At 47.9% G+C, this 26285-nt stretch overlaps 4 protein-coding genes and 1 pseudogene across 6 annotated transcripts; 3 read left to right on the top strand and 2 right to left on the bottom strand.

The window, feature by feature from the left end:
* The first annotated feature begins 3205 nt into the window (after window positions 1-3205).
* On the top strand, window positions 3206-6595 carry LOC112901276 (receptor-like serine/threonine-protein kinase SD1-8). Its single transcript, XM_025970153.1, has 6 exons — window positions 3206-4508; window positions 4645-4790; window positions 4921-5140; window positions 5231-5462; window positions 5858-5993; window positions 6093-6595. Exons 1-6 carry the CDS (start codon window positions 3221-3223, stop codon window positions 6405-6407), a joined length of 2337 nt encoding a protein of 778 aa, XP_025825938.1. The 5' UTR covers window positions 3206-3220; the 3' UTR covers window positions 6408-6595.
* A 4840-nt stretch (window positions 6596-11435) lies between these two features.
* On the top strand, window positions 11436-11944 carry LOC112900875 (putative receptor-like protein kinase At4g00960). Its single transcript, XM_025969658.1, has 2 exons — window positions 11436-11543; window positions 11630-11944. The coding sequence occupies exons 1-2, from the start codon at window positions 11436-11438 to the stop codon at window positions 11942-11944; spliced, it is 423 nt and encodes a 140-aa protein (XP_025825443.1).
* A 1878-nt stretch (window positions 11945-13822) lies between these two features.
* On the top strand, window positions 13823-18009 carry LOC112899659 (G-type lectin S-receptor-like serine/threonine-protein kinase At4g27290). 2 transcript variants are annotated; one of them, XM_025968222.1, is made up of 6 exons: window positions 13823-15251; window positions 15372-15559; window positions 16479-16695; window positions 16784-17015; window positions 17263-17395; window positions 17480-18009. In XM_025968222.1, exons 1-6 carry the CDS (start codon window positions 13823-13825, stop codon window positions 17792-17794), a joined length of 2514 nt encoding a protein of 837 aa, XP_025824007.1. In that variant the 3' UTR covers window positions 17795-18009. The 2 variants fall into 2 exon arrangements, with proteins under 2 accessions (XP_025824007.1, XP_025824006.1); XM_025968221.1 differs by having other exon boundaries at window positions 17263-18009.
* A 295-nt stretch (window positions 18010-18304) lies between these two features.
* Window positions 18305-21285, bottom strand: LOC112900877 (annotated as a pseudogene).
* A 580-nt stretch (window positions 21286-21865) lies between these two features.
* Window positions 21866-25222, bottom strand: LOC112899661 (G-type lectin S-receptor-like serine/threonine-protein kinase At1g11410). 2 transcript variants are annotated; one of them, XM_025968224.1, is made up of 6 exons: window positions 24185-24341; window positions 23593-23792; window positions 23254-23464; window positions 22906-23143; window positions 22523-22673; window positions 21866-22424 (listed from the first exon to the last, which is right to left on the bottom strand). In XM_025968224.1, exons 1-6 carry the CDS (start codon window positions 24234-24236, stop codon window positions 22131-22133), a joined length of 1146 nt encoding a protein of 381 aa, XP_025824009.1. In that variant the 5' UTR covers window positions 24237-24341; the 3' UTR covers window positions 21866-22130. The 2 variants fall into 2 exon arrangements, with proteins under 2 accessions (XP_025824009.1, XP_025824010.1); XM_025968225.1 differs by lacking the exon at window positions 24185-24341 and adding an exon at window positions 25005-25222 and having other exon boundaries at window positions 21881-22424.
* Between the last annotated feature and the right edge of the window lie 1063 nt (window positions 25223-26285).

Below are 26285 nucleotides of genomic sequence, written 5' to 3' on the forward strand. Positions count from 1 at the left end.
ACCCTCCGGCCGATACGAGCTTGTCGCCGTCGGTGATGTTGCGGCCCTTAGTGAGGGTGTCAGAGGAAGCACTGGCAGCGAGAGCTGTGACAGCAAGGAGGAGCAGAGAGAGGAGAACGAGGAGAATGCTGTTTGCCATGACTGAAGTTTAGTGATCTTTGCACAAGCGAAGATAAACCACTCGCGTCCAGATAAAGATGAGCTTTCATGTTGCACGCGTGGATTGGCAGTTAGGGGCCAAGCATCGGACTCGGCCCTCTCGTAGTATATGCGAGTAGGAAGGAATATGCAACAGCAACAGCAATGTTGGACACCAATTGTATACACAGCTGGTGATCCGTGAAGTTTTATATCCTGTAACTTGTCACCACTGTAAGCTAATCTTTTTTTTTTTTTGAAAAGTCGGCAGGAGCACTCCCATGTCATATAAGGAGGATGAGATTGCAAAGTCTTACATGAGTGCTATTACATGAAGTCAAGGAAACTTGACTGTAAACTAATCTGGCTCTTGGAGCATCAAAACGGCAGCAGGTGGACAACACTCGTTCTGATTGGGTCCGATGCGAGTCAGGGCTTTGTCACACTTGAGTATCTTGAATTCTTGACTTCTCATAACTGACATCAGCCTATATTCTTTTAATGTGGAGACAGTTGGCTAGCAACCTAGCACAATCATCTTCTTGAGAGTTGAGACCCACAATCATCTTCAAATCCTGGATAGTTTTACTGAAAAATCTATACGAGTAGCTCCCCCGATGTATGATTGGTCGGTTAGGGTTAGGTCTGAATTGCACGCTACATAAGTTTAAAATGTAGACACTGCCTTCCAACCGATGAAAAATCAATAACGGAAAATACTAGAATGCAGGTGAAACTTCCAAGAAGTAATGCCTCTTGAGTTCATCCATTTGAACCACAAGCTTATAAAATTTGATCGAGAAGGAAGACTTCTGGAGTCAAGTCAATCAAGAAAACTGGACTAACAGGTGACACCGAATAAGGTTTGGTGTCAATTGAGAAGGTGGGCAGGATGCTTAGCACCAGCACTACCAGACTCTTCTGTATAATGTGGCCTGACAGGAACAAAATGTTTAGCTGCGCTATTGTTTTTTGATATCCTGAACATTGCCAGCATGTATTAATGAGGAGAAGCATTTACAGGCGCCAGATTGCTCTAGGTTCCGGGCATGATGAAAAAAAAGGTGATGTGCTCTACCCAAATTGCGGTAGCGCAATGGACAAATTAGTGTTTGGCCTTCCCCTCAGCAGCAACATGTCAGCTGTCCATACCCTGTTTTGGAGAAGAAGCCAGAGGAAAACTCTCGCTACATTTCCTGCGCATCATCCTGGACTTTTAACATGTCCTGTGTTTACCTGGGAAAAATGTTTGGACTGAACGTAGCCATGGACTTCGCCCTCATAAGTCATGGTACTCCGTCCAGGACATTTCATGGTCAACGGGGACATTTCACCACCTGTGTGATACTGATAGGCAAGTCCTGCTCTACTTATCCCTGCCTTTGTTTCCTTTATCCGAGAAATTGGCATCCCCTAAAAAATTGACACATTCCATATTTCGTAAGAAAAGTTGCATCTCTTCCATTAAAATAGGGTGCACCTTTAACAAACTTTCGATGAATTACAGTGTATCATTTTCAAGCAACATGAAATGATATTCTGACATACTTCGTTTGAAAATGAGTGTCATTCTAAATTTGTTGTAAGTCAATTTAATATCTTAAGTGTGACCAAGTTTATACAAAATGTACCACATTTATAATTCAAAATATCTATCATTAAGTTTTTAGTGAAAGATATTTTATAGTATACCTATCTGGTGTCATAAATGTTGATATTATTCTTTACAAACTTGGTGAAACTTAATATAATTTGACTTAAGCTGAAACTAAATTATTGGCACTCTTTTTGAGATGCACTATTAAGTGTTTCATGCCAACCACCACATTACAATAGTGAGCAACACTATAATCATCTTAAGTTACCTCAACAAAATGAGGAACAAATCCAATCAAGTCGACTAAATTAAAAAAATAAAAAAGTATATTTTTCATCTCTCAAGTATTGTAAAAATGTGATATTCATCCCTCATGTTTCGTTTGGTGCAAATCAACCCCTTAACTAACTAAATCAGTGCGTTTATCATCCCATCTTAGTTTAACAATGATTTAGTGTCATATAATATTAGTTTAGGTCATGTAATTATTTTACTAATCATTACTTAGCCATGTGTAATGTTGAATCAATCGCTATTGTTCCGATAAAAATTTTTATAGGGTACCCAATTTAGAGGATTTACGGAATTTTTTTGGATTTTATATCCTCAACCTAGCATATTACATTGCTAAGCAAGGATTAGTTAGATGATTGCGTGATATAAACCGCCATTAGATGGCACTAAACCATTGTTAGACTAAGGCGGGGATGATAAATACACCATTTTATTTAGTTAAGGGGTTGATTTGCACCAAACGAAATATGAGGGATGAATGTCCTACTTCTGTAATACTTAAGGGGTGAAAAATATACTTTTTCCTTAAAAAAAGCTACAAATCAAGTTGACTTCATTTGTCTGTAGTAATACTTTGTAATCATGTCATCTGCACGGACCCACAGAATGGAAATATGGAACATAAAACAAACAGGGCTGCGTTCAAAGAATTGCAAGTAGCCAATTGACTTGGAGTTTGAATTGTTCGTAAATCATATCTCTTATGTAAGAGGCTGCAATAAACAAAATGAAGTGGTAAAAGATCAAGCTTGGACCTAGCTTCTTTTTTGAAGAACTTTGGACCTAGCTTCGAGGCGGAGTAAAATACACTACTTCCCCTTCACCCAAAAGTTAAAAGTATTTTATTGAAAAATGTGTAAGGTAGTCTTCGAAGTTCGAACTCACAATTCCTTGGGTCTAACCACGTTTAGTTAAATCCATTAGCACGTTCATACAAAACTTTCAGCTACCAAGCAAGCATTATGCCTGCGGCTCTAAGCTTTCTTTCACATCCACGTCTGGCTCGGCGCTTAGCAAGAGCCATCCTAAGCCATGGAAACAACCTGCAGCCACCTTCTCGGCCTTCTCCTCATCTCCTTCTTCCTAGTTCCTCCCAGGGCCTTCGCCGCCGACGGCGTTGCCGACACGTTCAGCAAGGGCCGCAACATCACCGACAACGAGACGCTCGTCTCGGCCAACGGCGCATTCACCATGGGCTTCTTCTCCCCCGGGGTGTCAACCAAGAGGTACCTCGGCATCTGGTTCTCCGTGTCCAGAGACGCCGTCTGCTGGGTGGCCAATCGCGAGCGCCCCCTCAACGACAACTCCGGCGTGCTCATGGTCAGCGACACGGGGAGCCTTCTCCTGCTGGACGGCTCCGGCCGGATCGCGTGGTCATCAAACTCCAGCAGCACATCTCCCGTGGAGGCGCAGCTGCTCGACAACGGCAACCTAGTCGTGCGCAACCCTGGCAGCGCCACTGTCCTGTGGCATTCTTTCCACCACCCGTCCAACGTGATGCTGTCCGGCATGAAGGTGGGCAAGGACTTGTCGAGCGGGGACGAGTGGTACCTCACGTCGTGGCGCTCCGCCGACGACCCGTCGCCGGGGGCCTTCCGCCGCGTGCTCGACACCAGCGGGCGGCCCGACAACATCGTGTGGCAAGGCAGCGCCAAGACGTTCCGCACGGGCCCCTGGAACGGCGTGCGCTTCGGCGGCATCCCGGAGGTGCTGACCTACCAGCAGGACCTGTTCGAGTACCAGATGGTGATCAGCCCGCGGGAGGTGACCTACGGGTACAACGTCAAGCCCGGCGCCACCTTCACCTACGTCGTGCTGACGGACAACGGCGAGGTGAAGCGCCTGGTGTGGGATGCGACCAGCCGGGCATGGCAGACCAGCTACCAGGGGCCCAGGGACGTCTGCGACGCCTACGGCAAGTGCGGGGCGTTCAACCTGTGCAACGTCAGCGCAGCGTCGGCGTCGTTCTGCGGCTGCATCAGGGGGTTCCGCCTGGCGTCTCCGTGGAGGATCGCCGGCAGATGCCGGCGGAACGTGGCGCTGAGCTGTGCGGCTGGGAGCACGACGGACGGGTTCGTGCCGGTGCCCGGAGTGAAGCTTCCGGACACGCACAACGCGTCGGTGGACACGGGCATCACGGTGGAGGAGTGCAGGGCGAGGTGCCTCGCCAACTGCTCGTGCCTGGCCTACGCCGCCGCGGACATCAGCGCCGGCGGTGATGGTAGCGGCTGCATCATGTGGACCGATGATCTGCTCGACATGCGGTACGTCGACAGAGGGCAGGATCTCTACCTGAGGCTGGCCGAGTCTGAACTCCAGCCGCCGCCGCCGGCCCTGCCCCCGTCGCTGCCGTCACGGTCCCGGGCCCCTACTGGCCCCGTCATTGGTGCCGTAGGTTCCCTCGTCGGGATTCTTCTTGTTGCTTTCTTGCTCCTGGTTGTGATCAGGAGGCGCCGGCGCCGGAGACCTTCAAACACAGGTAAATTATTGATCGATCTCCCTGTTGATTCAGAATCCAAGATTAAAAAAGAGGGCAACAAAGTGTCAATGCTAGTCTCTAACTGCATTATGTCGAGTATTGCCGCTCCTCATAGCTAGTATTATTCTGCCTACAGCTCCAAGTACCCCTGATGGTTTTATTCAGCGTACTACTCCTGCCCCGACCGTACCTTCTTCTGAACTGTCTAGTTTGAAGAAGGCTACTGGAGATTTCTCTGAAAGCAACATCATTGGTCGCGGTGGCTTCGGAATCGTATATGAGGTTCGTACTAGTAATTATGGTTTCAGTGCTTGATCACTCATATTCTGTCGCAACATTTGTCTTGGACCGAAGTACTAGACTTTACTGTTCAAAAAGTCGGCTACATGACATCAGGTTGCACAATCACCAGGGCCATTTACCTGATGGTAGAAAAGTTGCTGTAAAGAGACTCATAATGCAGTCTTCTCTTACTGATGAAGGCGCTAATGCTTTCATGAGAGAAGTGGGAGTGATGTCAAAGCTCAGGCATGGCAACCTTCTTCAGCTCCTTTCTTATTGCCAGGATGGGAAGGAGCGAATCCTAGTCTATGAGTACATGAAGAACAGGAGCTTGAACATCTACATATTTGGTACTTAATGTTATTTGTTGCGCTTAGTACCAATGATCATAATCTTCATGTGAATTTGAAGCTCTCATATGCTGCCTATGGAACTGACAGGAGGGGATCCTAGACTCCGGGCTTTGCTAAATTGGGATCGAAGGCTGGAAATAGTTCGTGGGGTTGCCAAAGGCGTTGCTTATCTTCATGGACTAAGCGAGGAAGTCATCCACAGGGACCTAAAATCATCCAATATACTTCTGGATGACCATTGGAGGCCGAAGATCGCAGACTTCGGAACCGCAAAACTTTTCGTTGTTGATGAGACAGATCCAACACTAATAAAATCAGCGTATGCTTCTTCAAACCCCAACCACTCAGCTAGTGTTTCAAATAAATCAAGTGTGTCTGGTGTTAAATTTCTACTTACATCACATTGATCCATTGCCTCATTTTATCATTACCATCCAAAGGAGCATAGTAAAATGCACCTAAGGAAATATTTACTAATCATGCATCTAGAACATACAGTAGAACCATAATGATGAATACTAAAACAAATAAACCCTATTATAGGTTCAATGAGACTAACAGCAACTGTAGCTGTAAACAAAGCATGCAAATGACATTTGTTAACTAGGATAAAAAAAATACTAGCTAAGCATTTCATTCTGAACTGCAAGACAACATTTCCATAACAGCGTGTGAGGGGCCTCAGTTGACTGACATGTTTTCTGTTAACTGAAGGGGGTACACGGCTCCAGAGTATTTATCTAGTGAACGGCACCTGACACTGAAGTGCGATGTGTATAGCTTTGGAATCATCTTGATGGAGATAATCAGTGGGAAAAGGAACACAGCCACCCCAGCGCTCCTTTCTGATGTGAGTACGACATTTCTGACAAAAGAAAACTCTGCAACACCATCCCCATCCAATATGTTCATGAAATGGGCATAAATATATGTTTTCACCACTTTTTAGGCCTGGGAATCTTGGAGTCAAGGCACGATCAGCGACCTTCTTGATCCAGCCGTGGCCCAGCCGGAGCCTGAGCTCCTATTTGAGCTGGAGAGATGTGTGCAGATAGGCCTTCTCAGCGTGCAACAATCACCTGATGACAGGCCTGCCATGTCTGCAGTAGTTGCGATGCTGAACAGCAACAGTTTACAGATCCGTGCGCCTAAGAGGCCAGTGTTGGGCAGCAGAACCGAGACTCCTCTCCACGAAGCAGCGGATCGTTCAACGCAGGAAGCATCTGGCACGTCACGCAGCAGCTATTCGGTATATCTCACATAGCTAGGTGGTAACTTTTCTAGCACGTGTGAATGAAGTTGCATTGGGTTATTGTGTTTGTGTGATTTGTGAGATAGATTGATCTTTTTAGCTTTGATATTCTAGAGAAATCCTTTCAGTTTGGGTGCCTCACGGATGCATTTTGTTTTTTTTTGTAATTTCCCGAGTAAAGAGAAAGCTTTACTGATTAAGGAACCATGTCACCACGATCACGAAAGAGCAACTTCTTAATGCTGAAATACAGGTCAGAACTTGTAGATGCATGGTAGCATCCTCACAGCATGAAATTGGCCTATATTTGAGCTACTTGTCAAACAATTATCATGGAGGTGCCGTGCATTTAGTCATTTACTATGAACATAGCAAAATATACTCTTCGCGGATTCAATTAATTCTGGGGTTAAAGAATGGCATACTCATTCAGTTACCATAAACATAGCATCATCATTTGAGGAAAAAGAAACTGCAACAGGTGAGTAATAAATCCTGAAAATCATATAAAATTATCTGCGTAAATTGCCTACTCAATGCGTGACTGGTAGTAAGGAACCGGTCTTAGCATGAACTTATGACTGGATGTGGTACCTGCCGTACATTAGAAATACTCTAAGGCGTCACCCTCCAAGCTACGCAACAGTTAGCGCGTGAACTTATATATTTGAACGGCATTGGAAGTACCAAGCAGCTGCAGAAGCTCTGAAGAATTTGAAAGGGGTAGGACAAGGCACCTGGAACCATTTTGAGTAGAAAGACTTCACCAATCAAGTACGTTCATTGTCAAGTCAATCAAGCAAATTTCCTCAAAAAAAAGTCGATCAACCAAACCAGGACGGACGGTGCAGGATGAGATTGGAGCCAATTTGAAAAACTGCAACACAAGTTCTGACCACCAGCATGGGACTGTATTAAATTAAGTTGTGGCTAGCTGCCTCTATAATCTAGATGGCCTGGCACCGATCTAAGGGTGTGTTCGTTTCCTGGTGCCTAAAGTTTAGAGGGGTCACATCAAAGAGAATCTTGTCATTTAGAAGTATTAAATAAAATCTAATTACAAAACTAATTGCAGAACCCTAGTGCTAATTCGCGAGATGAATCTAATGAGGTATATTAGTTCATGATTAATGGATGATTACTGTAGCATCACTGTGGCAAATTATGGATTAATTAGGCTCATTAAATTTGTCTCGCGAATTAGCACCCAGCTGTGCAAAAAGTTTTATAAACAGATTTTATTTAATACTTCTAACTAGCAAGATTCTCTTTGATATGATGGGTCTAAAGTTTAGAGGGTAGGAAACGGACAGACCCTAAGTTCAAGTCCTAATTGTATAGGCAATCCTTTCTCAGGGTGTGTTCGTTTCCTGAGATCTAAAGTTTAGAGAGGTCACATCAAAGAGAATTTTATCATTTAGAAGTATTAAATAAAGTCTAATTACAAAACTAATTGCAGAACCTCAGGGCTAATTCACGAGACGAATCTAATGAGATATATTAATCCATGATTAGCGGATGATTACTGTAGCATCACTGTGGCAAATTATGGATTAATTAGGCTCATTAAATTTGTCTCGTGAATTAGCATCCATCTGTGCAAAAAGTTTTGTAATTAGACTTTATTTAATATTTCTAAATGACAAGATTCTCTTTGATATGATGGGTCTAAAATTTAGAGGGTAGAAAACGAACACACCCTCAGTTCCCATTGTCACCACCTAAGGCACACATCGCTCCTACATGGGCGACACGGGAGGGCGTCCCGCCACCGCCACCCCCTCCCTCCTCCCTTCCCTTCGCCGCACTGCCGCCTGAGCTGGTTGCCAGAAGTCCGTGCAGCCTGCAAGGACGATGGTGGCGGGGCAGCCCCGTTCCCCTACGCATTCAGGCGGGCGCGGCCGCTTCGGTCGCCAAAGGGGCACAGCTCATGGCGGCGCCAGCGAGGAAGGCCGGATCCGGCGCCGGCGAGTGTGGATCCGGTGTCCCCACGGCCGGATCCGCTGGCGGTGGCTGCTCCCAGACACGGGGGTGATGGCATGGTGCGGGATTGACGCCCAGCGATGGGCGACTGGCGGAGGCTCTGACGTGATGGCGCAAACACCACGCAGCGAATGGTGGCTGCGCGTGGAGGTGGTGTGACGATGCAGAGAGTGGAGGCAGCTTGGCAGCGCAAGAGGTTGCGCGGTGTCTGCAGGCGCCGGCGTGGCAGGGCTGACTAGGGAGGCGGCCTGCCGGCCTCACGCCAACACGGCTAGGCTGGCCATGTGCTCCCGGCGGCGGCCGCGGTAAGGCGGGTGTGGAGCTTGCAGGGAGCGGAGGCCGCGTGCGGGGCATGGAGGTGGTCGTGTGGCAGCAATATGCGAGTCGCTCGGCGATGCCCGCGTGGCGGCGGCAATAGGCGGTCCAGAAGGCGAGGTTGGTGGTGGTGGTGGCCATGGTTGGCAGTGAGATGGGCTTGTGGCGGCTGCAGGCAGGTGGATGCCGGGAGAAATCCTGCTCGGCAGTACGCTAAGCCGACAACAGCGATGCTTTGGGCACCGTATTCCTACTAAGGACGTTGTCAAGGCACCCTCCTCGCTTTGATGGTGGATTCTCCGGGTGAAAACCTTGCCCGTCTCGGACGGGCGGTGTTGGCGCGGTTTAGCATCATGTTCTTCCTGAAGATGCCCGCCTTTGGAGTTCCCTTTCTTTGCAATGCGCTGGAGCTTTCACTGGTTGGTTTGACGGCGAGCGGCCATGCATTGTGTCGGCCATGTCGGTGCTAGATCCCGACCTTGGGGTACGGGGCCAGGTGGTACAGTGGGCGGTCACCAAGTCATGGACTTGAGGGGCGGGTGTACGCAGTGGCAGATGGTGGCCAAGCAGTGGATGTCGCCGCAGTGTTGGGAAGGCAAGACCTCTGCTTGGCGCTTGAGGGGGCTTGACCGTGCGCCAGAGGTGACTACGAAGTTGGCAGAGGCCAGCGTGGTAAGAGGAGGCCGGCGGAGGTGCCTTGCCGAAGTGACTGCGGTGGTGGTCTTTTTCTTGGTTGCCGGAGGCCCCGTGCGACATTTCTGCTTCTTCGACGAGGTGACTGGGTGGCTTGGACTCCAAAAGTGTTTTATGAGATCTTGGTGAACGTTGTGCAACAGATGGATGGCCAGAGGCAGCTATTCAGGTATCTTGCAGCGACCTATGGTGGCCAGCCCTGATCGGCGGGTGTTGGTCTGGTGTAGGGCAAATTCGTGAGGAGGCGCAAGCGGACTCGATGGCCTGGTAGCTACACAGCTTGCAACGGATCACGGCGGCTAATTCTATATGACATTGGCTAGTCCGGTGTGGGACATCATCGGCAACGACGGCGCTGGCGGTGATAATGGTTTATTCTCTGAGGGCCTTCACCCTGGTGATGGTGGTGCGTCCGTAGCTGTCGTCGTTGTGATTGTCTTTGGTTTGGTTCTAATTGTGATTAGGAGGCGGAGGGGATCAACAATTTCAGGTAAATTGCAACCATGCATGCTTGTCTCTTCTTTCTTGTTTTCTTTTTTTTCTCATCGTTTCAATTTTTATGTTTACAACAGCATATGCTAATATCCACAGCACGCTGGATGTTCCAGGTGCTCGTAGTTGTGCTCTCAGTTTCCCTTGTATTGAACATCAGCATAGTCCTGCTCACAGTGTCACATCCAGTTCTGCTCCTGCTCCGATTGTCCCTTCTGTCGATCTGCTTACTTTGAAGGAGGCAACAGGGTATTTTTCCGAAAGCAATATCATTGGTCGTGGAGGATTTGGAGTTGTATATGAGGTTTGTGTGCTACTTTGTTTTTATTAATTTATAGGCTCTGCTACTAATTTGTCGTAAAGTTTCTTTTAAAAAATTTAAAAACATCAGATTTATAACCCTTGAATTTCTTTGTGATAATTTGCTATGATGTTGGATTATTTTTTCTGTATCGAGTTGAAGCAATAGGCCAGTTGATTTGACATTTTTGGCAGCACCACCAATAGGCGAGTTGTAGCTATGAACTGTCTTTGATCATATCCGATCCAATTCACTTGTCATTTAGGGCATCATTATTTAGCGTCTCCGGTAAACTTGTTCAAGCATTGCTTCTTTTTGGTCAATATATTGTCAAATCTTATTAATCTTAAGAAAATTTTGATGACCAATTGGTTAGTATCATATCCATGAAAATATAATGTGACTACATGTTTGACTGTTCGAAGTTGGTTTAATAATACGCGTACTGTAATATCCCAGGGGCGCATACCTGATGGTAGAAAGGTTGCTGTGAAGAGAATCATACAATCTCCTCTAGTCGATGAAGGTGGTGAGGCTTTCATGAGAGAAGTCGAAGTTATGTCGAAGCTCAAGCATGGCAACCTTGTTCAACTCCTTTCTTACTGTAAGGATGGGAATGAACAGATAATAGTCTACGAGTACATGAAGAACAAGAGTTTGGACCTCTATATATTTGGTACATCATAATACATACAGTGTACATTAGTATGTGTATGATCATGATCTTCTCTGACCTGCTATCTATGGAACTAACAGGAGAAGATCCCAAACTTCGTGCTTTGCTGAATTGGGAGCGTAGGCTGGAAATAATTCGAGGGGTTGCAAAAGGTGTTGCTTATCTTCATGGACTAAACGAGGAAGTGATTCACAGGATCTAAAACCGTCCAATATTCTTCTGGATGACAATTGAAGGCCTAATATCGCAGACTTTGGCACTGCAAAACTCTTTGTTGTTGACCTGACAGATTCAACACTAGTACAGACAGCGTATGATCAAATCCAGAGCTCTCCTTATTAATTCTGTCTTATAGCTTAATTCAGAAGGAGACAAAGAGTGGTGCATGGCCTCATTTTGTCACTACCATTGTCATCATTTCATTTAGTTTGTTCTTTGTGCATATTTTCACATTACACACCAACGAAGAATCTTAGTAGGCTTATTTCTTTACCAGTGCAAATCCTTTACTGTTAAGACTTTGATATTGAATTGCTTTCTTTTTTTTTACCGAAGGGGATACACGGCTCCAGAATACGTAATGGAGCGGTATTTAACGCTCAAGTGCGATGTGTACAGCTTTGGAGTTATCATGCTGGAGATAGTCTGTGGCCGAAAGAACAGGAACACACCAACGCTCCTTTCTGATGTGAGCACACTGCTGACAGAAATCATGGAAGACGTTTTTTTTTCATTTTTGGAACAAGCATAACGCATTTGTTTAACGCTTTGTAGGGCTGGGAATCTTGGAATCAGCATAGGATCACTGAGCTTCTGGATTCAGCCGTGGCCCAACCGGAGCCTGAGCTCCTGTTCGAACTAGACAGATGCGTGCAGATAGGCCTTCTTTGCGTGCAGCAATCGCCCAACGACCGGCCTACCATGTATGCAGTGGTCACGATGCTCAACAACAGCAGCTCACAGATCCGTGCGCCAAAAAGGCCAGTGTTCGACGGCATGACCGAGCCTCCTCTCCGCGAGGCAGATCACTCGGTGAAGGAAGGAGCATCCAGCACATCAAACGGCAGCTACACGATCTACCTCTCGTAGCAAGTTCAAGACAAATTCTGCAGGAAAGGCGTGAGAATAACTACGCATGGGTAAATTTATGATTTGTGAACTGAATCCTTTTATTCCTTTCGATTTGGGGATATGCTCAAGAAATCATTTTGTTTTGCGTACCCTAGTTTCTTCATTGTGTGGCAGGGTGTCCCTTGTTATGTGAGTTCCTTTTGTTCCCTGTATAGCCTTTGTTTTCCTTCCTTTCTTTGTCTGTACCCATAACTGGTTCATAATTTTGTAAAGCAGACAACTTCCCTCTTTTTCGCAAAAGTAAAGCAGATCATTCTCATTCTCTTCAATATCACCAAATGAGAATAAACCGAAACAATTAATCCAAACAAACGATATATTTGCTGTTGTTATGTGCATTCTTGGTTGGTTCAGAGAGGCGGGAGATTATCTCCTTAACCTAAACAGTTTGCTGGGCCAATTTTCTTCAGCCGGGCCGGACGTGAACCTGGGCCGACGGGGAGAGAGTCAGCATAGGTCCGGCCCAATCACGTGAGGTTGATTTTGATTACGGTAGACGACGGGTCCTGCGCCATGGCGCCGCCGCCGGTCGCTTCAGCGGCGGCAAGAGGCCTCCCAGTTCCACGCTCGATCACAGGCGTCCTTGGCTGGTCCAGCTGCGAGGTCCTGCTGGTCAGCATGGCGAGAGCTGCGGACATGGCAGGCCTGTCGCCGGGTGAGCGCTGCACGCAGAGGAGAAGGTTGCCATGCCTGAGCCTGGCTAGCTATCACCCCCACCTCCCATGTGAAATCGCTCTTGCCTTTGGCGGTGAGGGTTGAGGGCTTGAACCGCTTTACCGCAGCCGTTCTCCCATCAGGTAATTCTCCCCTGACGGTTGAGATGTTACAGGTAATGGGTTACTATGCCTGCTCTGCTCCATACCAAAATTAGAATTGCATTCTCTTCTAGTATAAGCAGGTAGACTACGTGGAGCTGTGCAGGAATCGAAAAACAAAACAGATGGAACACCTTATAGTAATAAACTATGGCAAAATCTCCTGTGACCTCTTTTATGGTAGACGACAGATCAAGGAAAGGAACGGCCATAGCTGGATCATGAGGAATGATTATACCTGTAATATGCGCGAGCAGATATTATTATTATTATATGGTTAGAACTGTCCTAGATAGCTAGTTGCCATCCAATCGATATCAGCTCAGCCGTCATGCAAACATGTACAACTGCAAGAGAACAGGGGAGAAGGCGGCTTTGGCTGCTCGGACCGACCGACAGGGCCAGGACCAACATGCCCAGGGCCTGTGCATCCACGTCGGCAGGCTTGACCGTTCGAGTCATCACATCTCACCAAGAACATAGAGAATTTCCTTCCATTTAACTCTCTGAGTTTTTAATCCCCGTGCGACCGCAACTGCAACTGCTCCTGTTTGTGGCTGTGACGACTGACGAGCAGAACGGAGTGCGTGGCCTCGATCGAGTGGAGAAGGGCAAGCCAAAGCCAGCAGGTAGGGGCCTCGAGAAGAGACCAAGGATCCATCTCAGTTTCCAAAGACGGGAAGAAGTTGGATGCAGATCCAATCCGGTGCCGTTTCGGACTCCACGAAGAAGAATTTGGTGGGTACGCAAGAGCCCCAAGAAAATCTGAACGAGATCGCAGGTGTACCACACGTCCATATCCGTTCCCTTGTTTCCAAAAAAACATAAAAAAACAAATGAAAAGTTCAATGCTAGCTTGCATGATTCTCTCTATTTGAGTTAAAATGCATGTTTTTCACCCAAATTTTACTACAAAGCATGAACTACTGTTCTAAGTTCTAAATGAACTACTGTTCTAAGTTCTAACCTTTCTTTCATATCCATGTCTCGACGCCCAAGCATGCAAGAGCCATCCCACACCATGGAAACAACCATCATCCACCTTCTGAGCCTTCTGCTCTTGCTCTTGCTACTTTCCCACGGAGCCTTCACCGCCGGAGATGCCATCGACACGTTCAGCAAGGGCCGCAACATCACTGACAATGACACGCTCGTCTCGGCCGACGGCGTATTCACCTTGGGTTTCTTCTCCCCCGGGGTGTCAACCAAGAGGTACCTCGGCATCTGGTTCACCGTGTCCCGCGATGCCGTCTGCTGGGTGGCCAACCGCGACCGCCCCATCAACGACTACTCCGGCGTGCTGGTGGTCAGCGACACGGGGAGCCTTCTCGTGCGAGACGGCTCCGGACAGGTCGCGTGGTCGTCCAACTCCACAAGCACCTCCCCCGTGGAGGCCCAGCTCCTTAACTCTGGAAACCTGGTGCTGCACAACCAAGGAACCACCACCACCATTCTGTGGCAGTCGTTCGACTACCCGTCGAACGTCATGCTGTCCGGCATGAAGGTGGGCAAGAACTTCTGGAACGGAGCCGAGTGGTACCTCACGTCGTGGCGCTCAGCCGACGACCCCTCGCCGGGACCTTACCGCCGTGCGCTGGACACCAGCGGGCTGCCCGACAACATCGTGTGGGAAGGCGACGCCAAGACGTACCGCGCGGGCCCGTGGAACGGCAGGTGGTTCAGCGGCATCCCGGAGGTGCTGACGTATACGAACGTGATGGAGTACGAGATGGTGATCAGCCCGCGCGAGACAACCTACAGCTACATCACGAAGCCCGGCGGGCCCTTGACCTACATCGTGCTGCTGGACACCGGCGTGGTGAGGCGCCTAGTGTGGGACGCCGACGCCCGGGCATGGCAGACCTACTTCCAGGGCCCCAGGGACGTCTGCGACACCTACCGCAAGTGCGGGGCGTTCGGCCTGTGCGACGCCGGCGCCGCGTCGACATCGTTCTGCGGCTGCCTCAGGGGGTTCAGCCCGGCGTCGCCGGCGGCGTGGGACTCGAGGGACACCTCGGGTGGATGCCGCCGGAACGTGAAGCTGGACTGCGGCGGAGATGGGGCCACGACGGATGGTTTCTTGCTGCTGCGCGCGGTGAAGCTTCCGGACGCGCACAATGTGTCCGTGGACAGGAGCACCACGCTGGAGGAGTGCAGGGCGAGGTGCCTCGCCAACTGCTCGTGCTTGGCCTACGCCGCCGCGGACATCAGGGATGGCGACGTCCGCAGCGGCTGCGCCATGTGGACAGATGAAATCGTCGATGTCCGGTACGTCGACCACGGGCAGGATCTGTACCTGAGGTTGGCCAAGTCGGAGCTTCCGCCGCCCTCGTCGCCACAGGCGTTTCCTACTGCGCCGGTTGTTGGTGGATCGGTAGCTGTCGTCGTTGTGATTGTCCTTGTTTTGGTCCTAATTGTGATTAGGAGGCGGAGGGGATCAACAATTTCAGGTAAATTGCAACCATGCTTGTCTCTTCTTTCTTTTTTCTTTTTTTTCTCATCATTTCAATTTTTACGTTTACTAATTACTGCAGCATATGCTAATATCCACAGCACGCTGGATGTTCCAGGTGCTCGTAGTTGTGCTCTCAGTTTCCCTTGTATTGAACATCAGCTTAGTCCTGCTCACAGTGTCACATCTAGTTCTGCTCCTGCTCCGATTGTCCCTTATGTTGATCTGCTTACTTTGAGGGAGGCAACAGGGTATTTTTCCGAAAGCAATATCATTGGTCGTGGAGGATTTGGAGTTGTATATGAGGTTTGTGTGATACTATATTTTTATTAATTTATAGGCTCTGCTATTAATTTGTCGTAAATTTTCTTTCAAAAAAATAACAGATTTATGACCTTTGAATTTCTTTGTGATATTTTGCTATGATGTTGGATTTTTTTTCTTTATTGAGTTGAAGCCTTTGCCGGTAAACCGCCTTTGTATATTTGCTACCTCCATTCTCTGATAATTGATGTGGGTTAACTATTTCAAAATTGAAGTAATCAGTGTTAAATATTAGAGAACGGAGGGAGTACTGGTTAACATTTGAAGCCCAACAAGATCATTATTTATTTTGTCACTTATTGTTCAACAATTACACCCTTACATGCAAATTTCATTAATATTATTTCACTTACAGTTCAACAAATACATCCTTAATATCCGTGTTTTTGTTATTTTTTTGGGATTTGAGTTAGTGTTAGTTTGTAGTGTATATATTGGGTTTGTTATCAGATTTTGAGCTTTAGCTTACCTGTTATTGTGCTTCAGTCGACCTGTTTGGGACTTGACAGATTTTGTGTTATCTTTCTTTCCTTTTTGTTGGAATCTATTTTTCTACTTTGTGGCTACTTTTTATTGGCTATAAATGTGACAGACTTTGTCCTACAATATTTATTTTATTTTTAAAATAGATGACATTCGTGGCAGCACCACTAATAGGCGAGCTCTTGCTATGCACTGTCTTTGACCATATCCAATTCACTTGTCATTTAGGGCATCATTATTCAGCGTCTCCAATAAATAAACATGTTCAACCATTGCTTCTTTTTTGTCAATATAATGTCAAAACTTATTAATCTTAACAATGACCAATTGGTTAGTATCATATCCATGAAAATGTGACCGCATACTTGACTGTTCGAAGTCGGTTTAATAGTAAGTGTACTGTAATATAACATCCCAGGGGCGCATACCTGATGGTAGAAAGGTAGCTGTGAAGAGGATCATACAATCTCCTCTACTCGATGAAGGTGGTGAGGCTTTCATGAGAGAAGTGGAGGTCATGTCGAAGCTCAAGCATGGCAACCTTGTTCAACTCCTTTCTTACTGTAAGGATGGGAATGAGCGGATACTAGTCTACGAGTACATGAAGAACAAGAGTTTGGACCTCTACATATTTGGTACACCATAATACACAGTGTACATTAATATGTGTATGATCATATAATCTTCTTTAAAGCTCTCACCTGCTATCTATGGAACTAACAGGAGAAGATCCCAAACTTCGTGATTTGCTGAATTGGGAGCGTAGGCTGGAAATAATACGAGGGGTTGCGAAAGGTGTTGCTTATCTTCATGGACTAAACGAGGAAGTGATTCACAGAGATCTGAAACCGTCAAATATTCTTCTGGATGACAATTGGAAGCCTAAGATCGCAGACTTCGGCACTGCAAAACTCTTTGTTGTTGACCAGACAAATCCAACACTAGTACAAACAGCGTATGATCAAAATCAGAACTCTCTCCTTTTTAGTTCTATCTTATAGCTTAATTCCGAAGGAGACAAAGAATGGTGGATGGCCTCATTTTGTCACTACTTTTGTCATCATTTCATTTAGTTTATTCTTTGTGAATATTTTCAGATTACACACCAATGAAAAATTTTAGTAGGATGGCCTTTTTTTTACCGATACGAATCCTTTACTGTTAAGGCTTTGGTATTGAATTGTTCTCTTTTTTTACCGAAGGGGGTACACGGCTCCAGAATACATAACGGAACGGTATTTAACGCTCAAGTGCGATGTGTACAGCTTTGGAGTTATGCTGCTGGAGATAGTCAGTGGCCGAAAGAATAGAAACACACCAACGCTCCTTTCTGATGTGAGCACACTGCTGACAGAAATCCTGGAAGACGTTTTTTTTTCATTTTTGGAATGGACAAGCATAACGTTTAACGCTTTGCAGGCCTGGGAATCTTGGAATCAGCATCGGATCACTGAGCTTCTAGATTCAGCCGTGGCCCAACCGGAGCCTGAGCTCCTGTTCGAACTGGATCGATGCGTGCAGATAGGCCTTCTCTGCGTGCAACAATCGCCCAACGACAGGCCTACCATCTGCGCAGTGGTCACAATGCTCAACAACAGCAGCTCGCAGATCCGTGCGCCTAAAAGGTTGGTGTTCGACGCCATGACCGAGCCTCGTCTCCGCGAGGCAGATCACTCGGCGAAGGAAGGAGCATCCAGCACGTCGAACGGCAGCCACACGATCTACCTCTCATAGCAAGGTCAAGGCAAATTCTGCAGGAAAGGTGTGAGAATAACCATGCATGGGTAAATTTACGATGTGTGAACTGAATCCTTTTATTCCTTTCGATTTGGGGATATGCTCAAAAGGTCATTTTAGCTGTGGCAGGGTGTCCCTTGTTATGTGAGTTCCTTTTGTTCCTTGTATAGCCTTTGTTTTCCTTCCTTTCTTTGTCTGTACTCGTAACTAGTTCAGATCAGAATTTTGTAAATCAGATAGTTTTTCTCTTTTTTGCAAAAAGAAAAGGATAAAGCTGATCATTCTCATTCTCTTTAGCATCATCAAATGAGAATAAAATTAAATAATTAATCCAAACCTAATGATATATTAATTTGCTGTTGTTATGTGCATTCTTGGTTGGTTTGGAGAGCGTGGGGGATTATTTCCTGAACCTAGACTGTTTGCTGGACCGACCTTTCTTCAGCCGGGCCGGACGTGAACCTAGCTAGGCCCACGGGGGAGAGAGTCAGCATAGGTCCGGCCCAATCACATGAGATTGACTACGGTAGACGACGGGTCCTGCGCGATGGCGCCGCCGCCGGTCGCTTCACCGGCGGCAAGAGGCCTCTCAGTTCCACGCTCGATCACAGACGTCCTTGGCTGGTCCAGCTGCGAGGTCCTGCTTGTCAGCATGGCGAGAGCTGCTGACATGGCAGGCCTGTCGCAGGGTGACCGCTGCACGCAGAGGAGACCGATCTGGATGCACCTCCGCAGCTCGGACACGAGGTCGGCGTCGGCGCGAGGCCGCGGCACCGCCGCGTCGTGGAGGTCCATGATCCTGCGCTCTTCCCAGAGCTTCCATGCCTGCAAAATCACTGCAGATTCAGTACGGCCATCTGAACGGATGCTGCCGACGACGGCGAAGGACGTCGCCGTGTGCTCACATGCGAGACGAGGCTCGGCTCGGCGCTGTTCCTCCGGCCGCTGACGACCTCGAGCAGCACGACGCCGAAGCTGAAGACGTCGCATTTCAGCGTCACGTCCCCGTCCTTGGCGCACTCCGGCGGCGCGTATCCCCTTCGTACAACTCGGCCGTGTCAGTCGTCAGTGCTCAAGTTTTTTAGGTGCGTACGCGCTCCGATCACAAGAGCAGAAGCTACTCACGGTGAAACCACTACGGTCTGCGTCCCTGTCTGATCGGCGCGGAACTGCTTCTCCGTGCCGAAGTCTGCTATATCTTAGGCTTCCATCGGCTGTCCAAAAGCACATTGGATGGCTTCAGATCTCTGTGGATCACGATCTGGCCAGTCCCCTCATGAAGGTAGCATACGCCTCGAGTGATCCCATGGATGATCTCCAGCCTCGTCGCCCAACTCAGTGAAGCACGAACACTGGGTTTGCCTGTCAGTTCCATTTTTTTTGTCAAGCAATGAAGTTTTTGAGTCGGATAGCAAATTACTTTTTTTGGAACAGTTAGGATAGCAAATTAGCAATAGCTAGAAATGCATCAAGAAATGCACAGCCAGCGCGTACCAAAAATGTAGAGATTCAGGCTCCTGTTCTGCATGTACTCGTACACCATCACCCGCTCGTTGGCCTGGTCGGAGAACGCGAGGAGCCGGACGAGGTTGTCGTGCCGGAGCTTGGACATGACCGCCACTTCCCTCATGAAGTCGTCCAGGGCCCTGTTTGGAGGGAGGAAACCTTAAGCCTCTTCACGGCGACCTTTCTCCCAGGTAATCCTTCGCCCAGAGGATGATCATTCGGTAGCTGACCCTGCAAACAGTCAGCTGGTTATGTGTTACCCGTTGCATATTACAAATTTGAATTGTGTGCTGGTCTTCTTTCTGGACAAAAAAAACATAGTACAAAGAGTCTGCAGACCTCATAGACGATAATGAAGGCACCTTCGCCGATCACATTCCTCTTGGAGAAATTCCTTGTGGCCTTCTCTACGGTGGCCAGATCAACGGAGACGATAGCCGCAGCATCCAGAGGCTTGTCTGCTTCCATATCAGCAACGCCATTATATCGAGATGCCCGTGCGAGACACCAGGTTTTGTTTCTCATATTCCTGCAGATAATGAAGGCCAGAGCAGCAAAAATGGCCGCAACGGCGCACACAACAGATATGGCGCGATGACGGCATTTCTCTTCCTTTTGTTGTCCCTGGCATCATCCTCTAAGGACGGTTGACAGATTCAGATTTCAGTCGCTACAGCTGAAGTTTTCCAGGAAGAAAATGCTAACACACTTGAGTACTGTTCACTCGGACATACCTAGTTCAGACTTGGCGAGCCTAAGGTAGAGGTCCTGCCCTTTGTCCACGTACCGGATGTTGACAACATCATGTGTCCAGATGATGCATCCGCTGCCAGCACCGCCACCTCCTCGGATGTCCGCGGCGGCGTAGGCCACGCACGAACAGTCGGCGAGGCACCTCTCCCTGCACTCCTCCACCGCGATGCCCGTGTCCACTGACGCGTTCTGCGTGTCGGGGAGCTTCACGCTCCGTACGACCACGAAGCTGTCCATCGTCGTCGTCGTCCCGTTGCCGCCGCAGTCCAACGGCACGGCACGCCGGCACCCGCCCGAGGCCTCCCTCATGCGCCACGCCGCCAGCGACGCGGGTCTGAACCCCTCGGCGCAGCCGCAGAACGACGTGGACGCCGCGTCGACGTTGCACAGGCCGAACGGCCCGCACCGGGCGTACGCGTCGCACACATCCCGCGGCGCGCTGTAGAAGGTCTTCCACGCCCGGCTGCTGGGGTCCCAGACCAGGCGCTCGACGGCGCCGTCCTCGGGGACCACGACGCGCGACAAGGGCGCCCCGGCCTTGGCGCGGTAGCCGTAGGTGATCTCGCCGGGGCTGGCCGTCAGCTGGTACGCGAACATGTCCGCGTACGACGGCATCTCGGGGACGCCGTTGAACCAGAGGCCGTTCCACGGCCCCGTGCGGTACTTCTTCGCGCCGCCGTGCCACAAGACGTTCTCCAGCAGCCCGCCGCCCGTCTCCGTCCCTCGCCGGTAGGGTCCCGGGGCCGGGTCGTCGGCCGATCGCCACGACGTGAGGTACCACTCGGCTCCGGTCCACAGGTTCTTGCCGGTCTTCATGCCAGGCAACAAGGTGTTCGACGGGTGGTCGAACGACTGCCACAGGACGGCGCTGCTGTTCTGGTCGTGGAAGACAACCAGGTTGCCGGACTCCAGCAGCTGCGCCACCGCCGAACTGGCACCGGTTGAGTTCGAGGACCAAATGACCTGCCCGGAGCCGTCTAGGACGAGAAGACTCCCGGTGTCGCTGAGCACCAGCACGCCGGAAGTGTCATTGAGGGGCCGCTCCCGGTTTGCCACCCAGCACACGGTGGTCTCCGCACGGAGAACCAGATCCCAAGGTACCTCCGGGTGGTCACGCCGGGAGAGAAGAAACCCAGCGTGAACGACCCATTGGCCGAGACGAGCGTCTCGCCGTCAGTGATGTTGCGGCCGTGGTCCAACATGTCGGGGATGCCGGTGGCTGGTGTTCCGAGAAAGATCAGAGGCAGAGATAGGAGGACGAGGACATGGCTGGCCATTAAGCTCATGATTGATGCATGGGTGCTTAGCTTCTTGCTCTTGATCAATCAAGTGCGGCATTGACTACTGTCGAGTTCCTTCCCATCTTGAGTACTAGGTGCTGGCACAGTATACTAATGCCAATTGTACATGGATTGCCGGAAAAGTCAAGCGTTTGACAACGTTGACTGGCATTATCTCCTGCTTCCTCATATCGCAATCAAAAGCTCATTTGGACTTATGCATACGAATTAAGATACGAGCATTAACCACATATTGTCCATCAATTATTGTTGTGATCAGGGTGGCATGTGACTACAAGTACTGAATGTCTTCTAATCCAAGGCATATGTAGCTTTACATTTTTTTTCCCAAGCACCAATGTTTTGACTTCACTCATTTGTATAACTATGCAGATAAAATACAAAGTATAGGAAAGTAAGACCAACAGATGAAACCAGTGCTTGGCTTGACCTTTCATTTTTTTTCATTTTTTGTATTTTTTCATTAAGCCGGACTAGGGCACTAGGCCCAAGCATCACATTCGATCCCACAAAAACAACAGGATACCAGTTCACAAGAATCTCATATGATTTAAAACATTCACACATATACAAAATCAAAATTCCCAAATACACAATACAGTTCACGAGTTACAAGTAAATCTACACCCCGGAGTACTATCTCTTGGACTAAGTATTCTGCACGAGTACATTCTTAGTAATAGGAAAGAAGAATAGGGAAACGAACAGATCTTGCAATACAATAAGGCCACGTACAATACAGTATGAAACTTCAGCTGCCTGAAATGGTGAGACTATCTGCCCTGAAGATCCGTGTACGTTAATTGATTACCTGACCCAGTATTGTCATCCGCAGAAAGATGAGGAACCCTTCCAGCAAAAAATGCAGCTTGCTTTGGAGATGGAATTGTAACATCACCACTCAGCATCCTGAGCACTAGGGACATGGTTGGCCTTTCAGCTGGTAACTCCTGCACACATAGGAGACCCACCTGAATGCATCTGCAGACTTCATCATAAGTACATGTGGTGCCCATCAGTGGATCAATAAGCTCTGAGACACTGCCTTCCTTCCACAAGGTCCATGCCTGGAATATAAGTTGTGAATGAGAGATGGCAAGCAAAAATTTATTATTGTTTGCAAGTTTGACGATAAGGTGAAGTGTAGGAGAAAGCGCTATCTCACATAGCCCAAGAGGTTCATTGACCATTCTTCATCGACAAAAGAGCTGTTCCTACGGCCGCTCACAATCTCAAGGATCAACACGCCAAAACTGAAGACATCAGATTTCTCAGAGTATTTACCCTCCATTGCATACTCCGGGGAGATGTAGCCACTGCATTCCACATATTTTAGCGCATTAACTTATGCCAGGTGATGTAATGCCGACTAAAAGGGGAGTTAATGTGTCTATTGTCTGAGCAAAGCAGTAAGATTTGAAAGGTTGAAGATGCAATTAGTGAGCAGCACCGACCCAATAATTACAGAAGCAGATGAATAAAATTTCAGTTATACCATGGGATTCCCTGTCCAACTATACCGTAGCCAGAAAAGAGAAGCAGCCTTACTAGGTTCCAACAATTCGATGAGTAAGGTCTTGAAGCTGATGTTCACCGAAAATTCTAGCCATGCCGAAGTCGGATATCTTGGGGTTGAAATCATCATCTAGTAAAATATTGCTTGCTTTGAGATCCCTATGAATAATTTTCAACCTCGAATCCTGATGAAGATACAGTAACCCTCTTCCAATTCCCTGAATAATCTTGTATCGTAATTTCCAACCTAATACAAGCCTCCTACTTTCATCTGACCAATTTATAGAAAGTATTAAATGTTAGTAGAAAATTCCAGTTACTGGCTTACTCTGTAAAATATGCATGTATAATCAGAACTGCAAGAAACAAACTGAAACTTACTGAAAATAAATGAGTCAAGACTCTTGTTGGGCATGTATTCATACAACATCATCTTCTCTTCTCCATGAATACAACAACCAAAAAGCCTCACTAAGTTCCGGTGTTGCAACTTGGATAGCACCATCACCTCATTCTTGAACTCTTCCAATCCCTGCCCAGAGCTTTTAGATAGCCTCTTAACAGCAATCTCTTGGCCATCCGGTAGTATCCCCTGGAGATAGCATCATGTATCTACTGTTATCCAGCTATTTACTTCATCATATCACCAAGATGGCAAGGATTAATTAAACAAGATATTACAACAGTTGGAGAAAGTATATGAGTTATCCAACACTCCACCTTGTAAACTGGCCCAAATCCACCTTCGCCAAGCTTGTCACTGAAATTGTTCGTTGCGGAATAAACAGTACTGAACTCAACTAATGGTGAGCTCAGAATTGATCCTTTCACTGTCTCATCTTCATGTATGTTATCATCCGCAGCTGATATTGATCTAGCTTCTCCAGCAATCTGTAATGGTTTTCGTATTCTCCGCATGCCTGCAATTTGGTGAACAGTTCAACAAACATAGTCTTTAGTATCAAATATAAATCTGCAAGTAAATTGAACAATGAGTGACACCTAAAAATCTGCTGCCATGGAAATTACACTGATACAAAAGGTTATATGAAATATCAACCTGCCAAGTTCATAATCTGAGCAACAGCAGGTTGGACTTTGGAGTCTCAGCATTAGAAAGGATTAAAAAAATGCTGATAGAAAAATGAAAGATCTTATCATACAGTTTCATTCAAAGAAGCTGATAATAATAAGCGAAATATGAGGTTATTCATTGCAAATTTAGGACATAGCTTCATAAGAAACAAATAAAAAGGAGAAGAAAAATGAAGTCCAGATGCATGTAAGAATAAGGCAGAAAGCATCATATCACCTATTTGCTTGATGATGTGCCTCTTCAGGAAACCAAACACGCAGAAATGCATGATGCCAATATGTGAAGCTAGTACCAAACTACCAATACACTGAACTGATGAAGCTTTTATGCTTTGTAAATATGGATGCACGTCAAACAGGAAATTGCATGACTTTTGCAAGGCAATAAATTGCTAATGCTCCCTTTTCAATAGAAGCATTTGGTCAACTAGATAATGTCGCCTGATGATAAAAAAAACAAAACCATTAGTTACATATGATGGTGGAAGTGGAACATGATGCTATTAGAATATGATTTATCTTGTTTGACATCTTGGCTTAGACGAAACTACTGAAGAGTCCATAATTGTTTATGCGATTAAATCTGACTATTGCGAGATAAGACTACATTTCAATGCCACCAGCGAACGCGTAGCTTCTTAGAGAAGTAAAGAAGACCATATATTTTATTTGTAAACAACATTATCAGTAGGTTAAGACAAAGAGTTTTAACAGGGACATACACAGCAAACCAGGAAGCAAAAAAAATAAGCTGGGATCACCCCATGACCCGTTCTGGATGACCAACTCCGAAACTTCAGACGCAATAATAGACCATCAGAGTTACTCACTGCTGACAAGACACTCGTAAGTCGTAAGTCCTGATTCCTAGCACCAGGGTAATGTACTGTCTGCATAAAAGCAGTGTGGAGCTGACACTAAATTTCGACAAACTATCCTCCTCAATTTTCATGCAGGCAGAGGGAGGAGGATGTTAAATGCAACAATTTTTGAGAAATATAATTTTGCGCAAATGGTGGGGTGAAATAGGTGGTTACCTTGTTACCGATGGCTCACTTGGCCTTCCCGGCCGGCCGGTCGTCGGGGTAGTAGAGGATTCAAGAGGCGACGTGGTCGCGCTTAGCCGCTTAGGGCCCGCCGGCACCACCCTTCTCATCGCCGGCTGGAACTCTCCGGTCTCCGGCAGGGCCGCGGGCGGGTGGGTTAGGCTTAGGCCTCCTCGACCTCGCCGCCGCCCACGGCAGCGGGGCTTCTTGGCCCGGCTGCTCCAATGGGCCATGTCGATTGGGATCATTATGGGCCAGAGCGGAAATCTGCTTTTCGAAATGGGCCAGTGCGGAAATCTGTTTCCAGTGAAGAAGGGCCTTGGGATTCTTTCTTTTTCAGAAAAGAGAGGAATGGGCTTTGGGGCAGATTCCTCTGTTCCTTCTCCCGGGCCATCGGTGTCAAAGTGAAAAAGCTAGCCTATTTATTTATTTCCACGATTCGAACACCATCACCATTCTTATCGATAATCACACGGCTAGTGCAATAAACGAGGGGAACATGACATTTTTATGATCATCTCATCTCCTGATCATTGCAGTGGGGACATGCCATCCCCCTCTGCCATGTGCTCAAAAGGGACAAGATGGTGGCGGATTGACTTGCTCCATTCATCAAACCAAACAGAAATAAAAAAAATCGATTAGGGGAAGCGCCGGTGGGTCAATTCGGTTGGTTTGGAATGGATGAGACGTAGCAGATTCTTCAAGAGCAGCACTAGTAGCTGTTTCGTCCTCGAGCAGCTTGAAGGAACCATCCAATCCGGAGCGGTAGTTAAATCCTTCCCGTTTCTCCGCCTAGAAAACGCGATTTCCGAGCCGTCACAGACGGACTGGCGGAGTTCAACGCGGCTAAGCATCCGCGCGCCGTTTTTGTCGCCGTCGCCGTGCCACCCACCCCACGACGACGACGCGTCAGATCAAACGGGTTGAACGAAGCTGACCGGAGATTCAAAGCCGGAGACGAGGAAATGGCCGGAGCTGGAGACGACCCACCCCGATCGATCGGCGCGGCGGGCTTGGAGTTGGCATGGAAGTTCCGCGCGCCAGTCCGGACGTCCCCGTTTCACACCGGCACGGCGTCTGGAATCCCCGTCCCCGGGGGGCCGCATGGCATCGCATCGCGCCAACCCAGCCACGCGCCCACTTGTCCACTCCACCCCCTCGGTTCTGGCGATCGATCACATGTCAGCGCGCGGCCAAGGATCGGATCGGATCCGCGGCCGTCTTTCCCATTTTACCCTTTTGTTCCAGACGCGACGCAGGGGTACGGTG

The sequence above is a fragment of the Panicum hallii genome, chromosome 7 (genome assembly GCF_002211085.1).
Source record: "Panicum hallii strain FIL2 chromosome 7, PHallii_v3.1, whole genome shotgun sequence".
Classification (NCBI taxonomy): domain Eukaryota; kingdom Viridiplantae; phylum Streptophyta; class Magnoliopsida; order Poales; family Poaceae; genus Panicum; species Panicum hallii.

Bases quoted from the DNA above. Each gene is read 5' to 3' on its own strand.
- LOC112901276 (XM_025970153.1), top strand. From the start codon at position 3,221: ATGGGCTTCTTCTCCCCCGGGGTGTCAACCAAGAGGTACCTCGGCATC. The intron at 4,791-4,920 runs GTTCGTACTAGT...CACAATCACCAG, and splicing joins GCTTCGGAATCGTATATGAG to GGCCATTTACCTGATGGTAG. The intron at 5,463-5,857 runs GTATGCTTCTTC...TGTTAACTGAAG, and splicing joins CCAACACTAATAAAATCAGC to GGGGTACACGGCTCCAGAGT.
- LOC112900875 (XM_025969658.1), top strand. From the start codon at position 11,436: ATGGAGCGGTATTTAACGCTCAAGTGCGATGTGTACAGCTTTGGAGTT. The intron at 11,544-11,629 runs GTGAGCACACTG...AACGCTTTGTAG, and splicing joins CACCAACGCTCCTTTCTGAT to GGCTGGGAATCTTGGAATCA.
- LOC112899659 (XM_025968221.1), top strand. From the start codon at position 13,823: ATGGAAACAACCATCATCCACCTTCTGAGCCTTCTGCTCTTGCTCTTG. The intron at 15,252-15,371 runs GTAAATTGCAAC...TGGATGTTCCAG, and splicing joins GAGGGGATCAACAATTTCAG to GTGCTCGTAGTTGTGCTCTC. The intron at 17,016-17,262 runs GTATGATCAAAA...TTTTTACCGAAG, and splicing joins CCAACACTAGTACAAACAGC to GGGGTACACGGCTCCAGAAT.
- LOC112899661 (XM_025968224.1), bottom strand. From the start codon at position 24,236: ATGCATTTCTGCGTGTTTGGTTTCCTGAAGAGGCACATCATCAAGCAA. The intron at 23,465-23,592 runs GTGGAGTGTTGG...TGCTATCTCCAG, and splicing joins GATTTGGGCCAGTTTACAAG to GGGATACTACCGGATGGCCA. The intron at 23,144-23,253 runs GTAAGTTTCAGT...TAAATTGGTCAG, and splicing joins TCTTGACTCATTTATTTTCA to ATGAAAGTAGGAGGCTTGTA.